General features: G+C 38.2%; 2 protein-coding genes across 4 annotated transcripts; one reads left to right on the top strand and one right to left on the bottom strand.

The window, feature by feature from the left end:
• Positions 1-1,429: 1,429 nt before the first annotated feature.
• smad9 (SMAD family member 9) lies at positions 1,430-8,393 on the top strand. Of its 2 annotated transcripts, none has more exons than XM_084104090.1 (7): positions 1,430-1,712; positions 3,311-3,894; positions 4,006-4,263; positions 4,406-4,516; positions 5,506-5,727; positions 6,467-6,723; positions 8,072-8,393. In XM_084104090.1, exons 2-7 carry the CDS (start codon positions 3,483-3,485, stop codon positions 8,213-8,215), a joined length of 1,404 nt encoding a protein of 467 aa, XP_083960216.1. In that variant the 5' UTR covers positions 1,430-1,712; positions 3,311-3,482; the 3' UTR covers positions 8,216-8,393. The 2 variants fall into 2 exon arrangements, with proteins under 2 accessions (XP_083960216.1, XP_083960217.1); XM_084104091.1 differs by having other exon boundaries at positions 1,484-1,712; positions 4,409-4,516.
• Positions 8,394-8,665: 272 nt separating this feature from the next.
• On the bottom strand, positions 8,666-10,746 carry rfxap (regulatory factor X-associated protein). 2 transcript variants are annotated; one of them, XM_084104096.1, is made up of 4 exons: positions 10,636-10,744; positions 10,146-10,527; positions 9,944-10,054; positions 8,666-9,379 (listed from the first exon to the last, which is right to left on the bottom strand). In XM_084104096.1, exons 2-4 carry the CDS (start codon positions 10,503-10,505, stop codon positions 9,284-9,286), a joined length of 567 nt encoding a protein of 188 aa, XP_083960222.1. In that variant the 5' UTR covers positions 10,506-10,527; positions 10,636-10,744; the 3' UTR covers positions 8,666-9,283. The 2 variants fall into 2 exon arrangements, with proteins under 2 accessions (XP_083960222.1, XP_083960221.1); XM_084104095.1 differs by having other exon boundaries at positions 10,146-10,746.
• Positions 10,747-11,206: the final 460 nt, after the last annotated feature.

Raw genomic sequence — 11,206 nt, 5'->3', positions numbered from 1 at the left:
GGGCCCCCCAAAAGCAGGGGGCCTAGAATCTACACCTCCTTTCGCCCCTCTAGCGACAGCCCTGGTCCATGGTCTGGCATGTACTCAGTCCTTTTTAATGTGGTTTACACAATGGGTTGCTCTGCGCCCTGGAGAGAATATCCTGTTTATCCTCCCTGTCTCTCCACCAGGAAGGCATTTGTTCTTAGTCAGCCCCTCTATCTTGTCAGCCACTCTAAAAGATGATGTATTTAAATCTTTTCACTGATAAATTATTTTTAAAATCAGTTATTTAAGCAGCAATATATATATATATATATATATATATTGTATTTCTCCCGTCTGCTAAGCTCTAAATATAGAGGCTCGTCGTCAGTAATGTATATGATCCTCTGCACCTTGATTGAAGAGGATCATTTTGCGGTGTCCTTTTATTTGGAAGCGAATTCCCCCTGCCAAACTCATTTGATCAAAGAGAGCACTAAATATGCGAGCTGTCATTATTGGGAGTATTGTTACGTTCCCCTGCAGTTGTTGTAAACTGTGAAAATGTCAAACTTCTAGACTCTCTGTCGCCATCCTGGCTTGCGTCATTAACTGGACAAGTCACTCTACGCACACAATCGAAGTGTATCCGTCCGCGCCGAGGAGCGCAGGAGAAGTAGGGCTATCGATAAGAGCTGGCGATCCGCCAGTCTGTCACTAAATATTCTACTACTGTCTACTTAACTTTATCAATATTCTGCTTCCAATTTCTAAATATATAACAGGTAAATATTTAGAGAGAACAGAACTTTTTTTTTTTAATTAAGTTTTTTTGTTTAGCCTAAAATTAAGTAATTCGAAAACGGTTCGTTTTAATCACAGTGTACCGTTGTAATGACCAGGTTGTGAGTTGGGTTGACCCAAAACAATTCTTAACCCCCTCAAAGGTAAAAAGGTTGGACGGTGTCTTAAATGTACGTATTTTAACGTATGACAAGTTTCTGTCGCCATTAAAATATTAGAATTTAGTGACGCTCGTGATCAGAAGTTGCGTTCCCTGTAACCATAGCAACATTTGGCTGCTTGAGCGTTTCTGTTGGGATCGATATCCGACGGCAAATCGACAAAACGTACTACTGACACTATTAATCACCAATGTTGATACAAAAACTTTATAATAGTAATTTCTGTTTGAAGCGTTTTTTAACTTTAAAGCCCGCGAATTCCTCACAAATTGCCTTTGAAACGTCGACCGCTTGAAAGTCACTGAATAATCGCACACTGGGAATGACTAAAAATGAAAGTCATGAAAACTTAAATAAAAAAATGTAAATACTTTGACACAATCGCTTTCCCTTTACAACTTATGCCAAAAAGGTGCATTCACTTCCTGTAAAAGAAAAAAAAAACAGCTGTCTGCTCTTGTCATCTGTCACTGAAAGCAAATTAAAAGTGAAACACTGCTGCCCACAATGACCTGTTTTCCCTCAATAATAGGCCTGTGAGTGAGTCTCAGGCTGTTCTTTTGAACGGGATGATCCCTCTGTGTGTCTGACGTCCTGGGAGAGTTCCAGGAGCAGCGGATGAATTCCGCACGAAGGCGCTGAGGCTCCAGTCAGACTGACGCCGCGGCTCTCGCTCCATCCAAACACACGCGCTGTAGCTACACCTCCAATCGGCGCGAGATTCAGCATTCGGCTATTTTGCGGAACTACGCGGATTTTTATTCGACTTGTCACAAGAATAAGGTAATGAATAAAACGTGTTATATATATATACCACTTACGGTATTATTGAGAATTAATTTCAGACCTTAAAAAGTAAAAGTTTTATAAATGATAAAAAAAATAAGGCATGACAAGTGTCTTTTTAAAACTTTTTGTCTTGACGCTGTATTTTTTCTTTTTCACGTAACTTGTTGCTTCTCACATGTTAGTCCATATCACGCGAGGCTGCGTAAACAGACATTATGCCACTTGCTGCTTAATGATGCTGCTCCAGTGATACGTTTGTGACAGTTGTGTATACCTGGAATACCTTTTTTATATATATAAATAAGTGCCAAATGTAGCATTTGAACATTTCTTAAAGCAAACAAACAAAGTGAAGTTGAGGGAAAGGATGTGTATGTGTATGTGCGTTTGCGGGGGAGTTAGGTGATTAAGCCTATCTCAGCACTCAGACTGCCAGACGCCAGTTTCATAAGGACACACTGCCTTTGAGAACAGAGCAGATGTATTCACCCTCAATTGATCTGAATAGGCCTGCGCCTATTTGAAACTGAGCCATGATTTCATACGCTGCTATTATTCCTATATGGCCTCATTCATCTCATACGATTATTTGATTTAGGTAAGGGGTGTGTTAACACCTCTGGTATCGCATGCAATAATATTTTCAGAAGCTATTATTTGAATAGACTTGGCCAAAGATGGAAGCAAGCCTCTCTGGTTTCAAATGCTCAAACGGCATTGATTTTTAGCAGATCATTTTCTGCATCAGAAAGCCTTGACAGGAAAGGGAGAGGACGAATAGGTGAGAAACAGAAGGACTGTTGACTCCTCAATACCTCAGAAATCTCTGCATGCACTGAAGCATGATGGAAAAGATCTTGAGATCTGCACATGAATGTGTTGTGATTATGCCCTAATAGGGTGAATCTCACAAAACATGTCAAGAATATTTTCATATCATATTTCACCCCAAAATCATAAAAAAAAAAATATATATATATATTTTGCTTAAAGAAAATGGTGCCATTTAACTTAAAATTTGTTTTGGACATTGTTTGACATTATTTTTCATGACAATTAAGCACATTTTCTTCCCTAATTGTTATTACTGTAATGCAAAAGGTAGGCTATGTTTTACTAAATGCATAAATAAAAAAATAATTAATAATAATAAAGATAAAAAATAAATTGTAAATTATTTATGCCAGTATTTTTCAAATATTTGTTAAATATGTTTTTAATTAAATTTAAAATAAAATAATGATTTGTATTAATTTAATCACACACACATCCACATACATAATATAGTGTGTGTGTGTGTGTGTGTGTGTGTGTGTATATATATATACACACACACACAGTTTTGTATTTTTAAAATCATTATTTTCAATTCTTTAAAAATTAAATAACTAAAATATGTTTGACAATTATTTGAAAAATACTGACATAAATCATTTACAATTTATTTATTATCTTTATTATATATACAGTATATATATATAATTATTTATGTTTATTTTAATAAATACAAATTAAAGGCAGTTAAAAATACTGACACAAACAATTTACTTATTAACATTAAATCTGACATTCTTCTTTGTTTCTTTCACCAGATAAAAACTGTTGACAGCCTGACGAAAACATCCCTGTCTGGAGGTTTATTTTACACCCAGCTGTATCTTGGCTGTAAAGTAATAAACTGAGGCTCCTGGCTTGAATTGATATAAGACAGATCTGCCTTGCTTTTAGGAAAAAATCCAGTCCCCAGTGTCACCCCATCCCACGATGCACTCCACCACATCCATTACTTCCCTCTTCTCCTTCACCAGTCCAGCTGTGAAAAGGCTGCTGGGCTGGAAACAAGGAGACGAGGAGGAAAAGTGGGCGGAAAAGGCTGTCGATTCCCTTGTAAAGAAGCTCAAGAAGAAGAAAGGGGCCATGGAGGAGCTGGAAAAGGCTCTGAGCTGTCCTGGCCAGCCCAGTAAATGTGTGACCATCCCTCGATCCCTGGACGGAAGGCTCCAGGTGTCCCATCGTAAAGGTCTGCCACACGTTATCTACTGCAGAGTGTGGCGCTGGCCGGATCTTCAGTCCCACCACGAGCTCAAAGCGCTGGATTGCTGCGAGTTTCCTTTCGGCTCCAAGCAGAAGGATATCTGCATCAATCCATATCATTACCGCCGTGTGGAGACGCCAGGTGGAAATCAATACGCAAACCACTTTTTCTTGTTTTCTTCCAAATTGATTATAGCTTTATGCATTAGTAAAAAAATCTGTTAGTAATCTTCTTTCTCTGTTTTTCAAACAGTTCTACCCCCAGTCCTTGTGCCACGTCACAGTGAGTTCAACCCCCAGCACAGCTTGTTAGCAAAGTTCCGGAATGCTTCCCTACACAACGAGCCTCTAATGCCTCAGAATGCCACTTACCCAGACTCCTTCCCTGCATTACCCTGTAGCTCGTTTTCTTCATCTCCTTCCAGCTCTTTAAACCAGTCCCCCACTGCACACAGCTACCCAAACTCTCCCAGCAGTGGAACTGACCCTGGGAGCCCCTACCAAATCACAGGTCATTATTAGCAATGATTTCTCAAGCATTGATGATTTTGTATATTAGCTCTCTTCTAACTTCCTTGCATGAAATGTAGTGCCACTGAATTGCATACATTCATACATCTTGATCATTCAAAAACGTTGTTCTCATTGCACAGCAGAGACACCTCCTCCACCCTACAGTATGATGGAGACCACTCCGTCTGAGGATGTGAAACCAGAAGAGTCCTCCAACCCCAATAAACTCATTCTGTCAGCCCCTCATAGAGGTGACACTAGACTTACTGTGCATTATGTGTGTACTTTGAAATGTGCAGTACCAGTTAAACGTTGTGAACACACCCACTCATTTGTTGTTATTATTAACTGAAACTAATAAAAATAAGTTTTAAGTGAAATAATGCTAAAATAAAATATTAATATTAGATGAAAAATGTAAACAAAAAAGAGAAATATTGATTGAAATAAAGTCATTAAAAATGATAAATGACTAAAATTGAGATAAAAAAGCTAAATAGAAAAAAACTTAATGACAAAATTGCTAAATTAAAATGAAAACGGAAATTTCTAAATAATAAAAACTATAATAGTATATAAATAATACTAAAAAAAACACTGCTCATTTAATAATATTACTTTTATCATTTTAATTTGAGAATAGGGAAGTCCACATCACAGCTATAATGACACCGAAACAGAGGAACGATATCATTGGAAGTATTTTCAGAACAATGCTTTTTTCCAGCTAATGAACATTAAAAACATTGACAGCCAATCAGAATCCACACGACTTGAACCTCAAGGTAATCCAGTTATAAATGAAAGACCTAACCATTGTTTTCATTTTGAAAATAGAAATTATCAGACTATATATACAAGATGTCAAACTGGTCACACAAGACTTACTCATGTATATATATTTTTTGAAAGTGGAAGATTTACCTTTATGTGATTTTTTTATTTTATTTTTCCTGTAAGTCTTCCTTAACTATAAAGCATTTTTTATTGGAATGTCCTGCTTTAAATGGTATTAGGCAACGTTCTTATTCAGAGAGTACATTAATGGATCTAAGATTTTTAAAATCAGGAGAAACATTAATCTAGTCTGGTGTTTCCAAACAATGAAAGTGTTGAATCACAATGGCATTTTTTTATTATATTAAAATTCATCATGAATACGGAATGAGACCTGAATACTATGAGATATGATACTGTACATGATATTTTACGGTTTTATGAATGCTTTTTTTTACTCCAGACTTGAGGCCAGTGTGTTATGAGGAACCAGAATACTGGTGTTCAGTGGCGTATTACGAACTGAACAACAGGGTGGGTGAGACATTCCACGCCTCTTCCCGAAGCATCCTCGTGGACGGCTTCACAGATCCCTCCAACAACAAGAACCGATTCTGTCTCGGATTACTATCCAACGTCAACCGAAACTCCACCATTGAACACACTCGCAGACACATAGGCAAAGGTTTGTTTAAAGTTTTACATTTCTTTTTTTTGCATTCTTGTCTTTGTTGAGAGGTTTTGGATCTGAAATTGTTGCTTTGAGAAGATCAAGCTGATAATGGTCTTCCATCAGTTGATGCAATTCCAAGAGAAAGTAATAAAAAACAAAAACACATTGTTTTTATGGCGCCAGATAGTGCTGGTCAGTCAACACTGCACTTCAGGAACCCAGCGAGAAAGATAAAGTCCACACTATCCAAATGTTGGTTTTTCTCAGGGTGCTGGATGAGCGTCACTGTGCCAGTGTTGGAAAGACATTAAGCGTTGCCATAGGTTACAGCAGTGACAGAGAGAAGTATGCATGCATACACACACACACACACACACCGGGCACAGGATTCCATCTACTTGTGTGAGAGATCCTAGTTGGAAGAGCGCCAAGGACAACGACATAATCCAGATCAGGATGCTTCAGGAGAATGGAGATTATTAAAGTTTCCGCTTGGCACTTGATAAAACATGATGAATGCTGGGTTTAAGGATAATGATTTCTGGGATTTACCAAGTTCAAAGGTGGTGATATACTCTTTTATGTGTGGACTTTGCAGTAGTTCACAGTTGTGTTATAAATGCCACTTTAGAATTGTTGTTATACTGTATGTTTTTTTGTTTTGTTTTTTGTGGACCTGTAAGTGTATTTAGTCTCAGTTAAATGTGCAACTAGAAACATGCTTTAAACCCTTTTCTGTCTTCTGTTGTAGGTGTGCACTTGTATTACGTCGGAGGGGAGGTGTACGCAGAGTGTCTGAGCGACAGCAGTATTTTCGTTCAGAGTCGGAACTGTAACTACCAGCATGGTTTCCACCCCACCACTGTCTGCAAGATCCCGAGTGGATGCAGCCTCAAGATCTTCAACAACCAGCTGTTTGCCCAGCTGCTGTCACAGTCGGTAAATCACGGCTTTGAGGTGGTGTATGAACTCACCAAGATGTGCACCATCAGGATGAGTTTTGTCAAGGTAAAGAGGTTTATATAGAATATGTGGCATATAATGGCATATACAGTAGCCTAAACAGCCATATAAACCCTATTGGGCTGCTAATAAAGGTTATGTAAACGCCATTACTATTGATTCACTAGAAAGAATCGACTCATTAGAGTCTTTCCTTTGGGAACCAGTCTACACTGGTTGCGCTAGATGCGTTTGATTCACTTTAAAGAACCATCTCATAAAAGTCCTTAGATTGGGATGGGAATGAGTCTACACTGGTTGCGCTGGATGTGTTTGATTCACTTTACACAACCGGCTCATAGGAGTCATTTGCTGTATGCTTTTGGTTCACTAACAAGAACAGACTTCGAGTAATTTGTTTGGAAATCGTACTGCTTTGGTTGCGCTGTATGCTTTTGATTAAAAGTATTAAAGTATTGAATCATTAGTCTTTCCTTCTGGAATCGGACTACACTAGTTGTGCTGTATGCTTCTGATTCACTAAAAAGTACAGTCTCATTAGATTTATTTGTTCAGAAATCAGTCTACACTGGTTGCGCTTTTTAATTCAGTAGTGGTGCCATGTCGATTAAGTTGGCTAGTGTATAACTATGAAACTCTGTCAGAGAATTTTAGAAAGGTGTTTTTAGTAACGTTTTTAGAAAGAATTTAAGTACCAAACAGTTCTACGTACGAGAATTTTAAAAAGAACCAAATAAGGACCTGTTCTCGATACCCAAACCTAAACTCTAGTCTCTTTTTCCTCAGAAAATGCTCAAATCTGCTTGATTTTATAGTTTATTCTAAATATAAATATAATAATATACAGTATTTTATATAAGACTGTTGTCAAGCTTATTACCTCCAACAACAAGGTTAAAAAGTTGCTGTTAAGGACTATCGCAAATACAGAGTTCATAATTGTCAATCACAAGCCAACAGCTCTCTAGGTGGTTAGCAGTTTCAAATAGAAAATCTTCTAAGTGTTGCTATGCAAATGTAATATGTAGTTATTCTAGTCTTTGGCGTGCTGTTTTATGGATGTCGCTCTGCCAAAACACTGCAGATCCCATAGCTCTGGAGTTCTTCTGTTACCGACTGATACGACATGCGCAATATTCCCTGCTTGATTTGTATGTATGCGGGACACATAACAAATTGTTTGTGATTATTTCTGTTAAAATACTTTATGAATGACATGCAATTGCAAATTAGCTTTTGGAAAACTAGTATGCATTTATTTTTGCAGTTCCTTTTGGTGCTGCTAGTGGATCACAAATACTTGCATTATTGTAGTTTTAAAAAACATGTTTCATGCTTAAGATGTTTTGTAAAGATGCTCAAGTATTGAGGATCAAATGTCTCCTCTTCTCAGGGCTGGGGAGCCGAGTACCACCGTCAGGATGTCACCAGCACCCCCTGCTGGATAGAAATACACCTGCACGGTCCCCTGCAGTGGCTGGACAAAGTTCTGACCCAAATGGGCTCCCCACACAATCCTATTTCCTCTGTGTCCTAATGCATTACAGGACAAGGGGAATATAGTTCCCCAAAAGACTTTCATAGCAACCCAAGACACATAAAGCTCTCTCTCTGTCTTTTCAGTGGATGTTTATGGTACTGGCATAGAATCAGCCAGGAAATATCATGCTGTTAAATAAGCAGCTGTGTGGTTCGATAAGTGTTGCATTGTGTTTGTTTTTTAAAAAACACTTTGCTATTTCACAGTATGTAGTAGCCGAGACCAATTCAGATGGAATCGCTGTATTAGGAAGCCAAGGAAATATGTTAGTAGGTAGGTACTTGTTCTGGAAATGTTTAAATATCTGTGCCTTCTATAACATTTCATGTTGTTGTTTTTTTCACTCGCGTTAGCTTTCTTGTTTTTGTAATACAAAAACCTGTCTTATATTTGTGCCTGATTATTTTATGGCCCGAACACAAATATGAAATTTAAAAACAAAACATCAGAAGTCAAAAAATCCACCTAATTTGTATTAATGCAATTCAAGTTTTAACACTACAGGTTATCAATTTTCACAAGATCAGTAAAAACTTCCTTTGCTTATTGAAGGATTTGCCCCATCTTTAAAATAATAAAGCTGATTGAACAATTCTGTGTGTATGCTGTGTCCTTCAGCTACACCGTCAAGATGTGGCTAAAAAGGTCAAACTAAATTGTAGCTTTCATTGATGACATTATGATGACATTAACAAACATTACAGATTAGATAAAGATCTCTAAAAAATGAATTTCTACAGCTGCCGTTTCATATTTTCTATCATTAATTTAAAAATACTAAATGGCACAAATGAGGCTAGGATGGCTAGTCAAACGCATTATTGATATACAGTAGATTTAGCTGCCAATTCGTTTCATGATATCAGCGAGCTTGATGATGACAGCAGTATTTTAGATCGATCGGGTCCTTGTCAAACATCCCAGTTTTCAGAATGCAGTGTTGATAGTCTTCACACCATCAAGGACAGCCGCAGATCACACATATAGAATATTCCCCATTTCAAATTTATGTGAAATTGTGCGCGCGTTAAATCCTCAACAGGATGAGTAAAGCATCTGCGGACTTCAGAAGTCGTGCTGTGTTTGAGGCCGATTCTGTGTGGTCAGCAAACGCTGCTGCTGCTGAAGGAAGCTGATGACTTCTGGACTCCTCAGAAGAGACTGAAACCCCAAAACAACATAACATCAGCTAATGCTAAGTCACTTTGCTAAGAAAGAATATTCAGGTAATATAAATAATGACATTTGTCACATATAAAATATGCATATATATGCAGAATAATTGATATACAAATCAGTCAATTAAAAGTAAAAAAAAAATGGAAGCTAGGAGGAAAAAATCAAATGAAACCACAGTATATATATATATATATACACACACACACACACGTATATGTATATATACACACACAGACAATATAAATATAATAATATATATACATGGACAAAAACTTTTGTTAGATTCAATTTGACAGGACTAATATAATTATAGTTTTTTTGTATTGCACATAATTTAACATTAACATTTAACCTTTTTGATTTTGAAATAAATTGATTAATATTAAGACTAATATTTGATTTTTTTTTTTTTTTTTTTTACATGGCTACATGAATTATTCATTATCTACTCTAATACCCACACACCTCTGCACCCACTGCATTAGGTTACCAGGGGGTGTACGAGTAAAAATACTCTAGCTCAATAAAGTGTTTTAATGCACTCACCAGTCTCTTCTGGTTCAGCACCTGCTCAATGAGGGAGGGTCTGGCTGGTCGGTCTCCTATGGTACCCAGCCGTTGCTTAGTAACGGACACAGGCCTCTCCTCCGTACCCTCCTACACATCACGAAAGACAAAACAGTTTGAAATTAAGCTTATAAAGTTGGGACCTTAAACTGAGACTGTTGTTTGTCCAAACGATTCTTACGTCTAGTTTTCCAGTTGACATGGCCTGGTCGCTTTTCTTCTTCTTATACTTGTCCTTGTACATTTTATTCCGGTGCTTTTTGCACATCCAGGGTTTCCTGGCTTTGGCCACCTGAGTCGTGGTCTCCGTGCAGCCGTCATAGATGCAGGTCTTGGACACGTTCTCGCTCTCTCCGGACGTCTCGTCGTCGTTGAGCTCGTCGTCTCTCGCCTCCGGCACGTCGCTCTCGTCGCCCGGGTCTTCCGCGTCGTACGGGAAGTTCTCCTGGTCGGACGGGGTGGTGGTGCTGCTCTCCGCTGGTGCGGGGGTTTGGCTGTCTTTACCCGTGTTTGCTAAACTAATATGAACGCTGTCGTTCATGTTGTCTTTCTTAGAGTCTCACCTGTCATTCAAACATACGGACCAGGCTTAGCACAGAATACTTTAGTTTAAAACGAATTTTATCTGTCTCCGCATTGTAAATTGCAGTAACCCAATAAATATAATATACCTGCATAAAAACGGAGGAAAGGAATATGAGCTTTAAAGGAGGTCACTACAAAAACAAAACAGTCATGGCCGCTGCAGAAAGAGACTCGCCTGTGTGTGTGTGTGTGTGTGTGTATGTGAATCAAATGGACGTTTCGCCCTCTACCGGCACCAAACTGCGATGCAGATTCACAGATACTCCCATTACACTGGTCCTAAACTACATTTTCATATGTAGGCGACACTTAAATATATGAATGTCATTGTATTAGATAACAAAATATCAAACTAAATGGCAGACGATAGCGCAAAAAGCCAACATGGTCTACTCCGCTTATGGAGAGCATTCTGACATCGTATCCCTGTGTGGTCTGGCAATCTGTACTGTCCACAACAAATACCAGAATACATCTCAAGTTCAAGTAGTTACTGTTCATCCAACATGTTACAGGCATGCTAAAGAAACCACCAAGGAACCATCAAACCCAGCACATAACTGCTGAGATCTCTAAAGCGTTGGGATCTCAGCTCTATTTTCTTTCCAACAGCTGTCAGACTTCTTAGTAAACACTCCTAATAACCATATCACTCCT

Source organism: Abramis brama (genome assembly GCF_963993115.1).
Source record: "Abramis brama genome assembly, chromosome: 25".
Classification (NCBI taxonomy): Eukaryota; Metazoa; Chordata; class Actinopteri; order Cypriniformes; family Leuciscidae; genus Abramis; species Abramis brama.
Note: the sequence above shows the minus strand (reverse complement) of the source record. Positions and strands in the feature narration are given on the sequence as shown.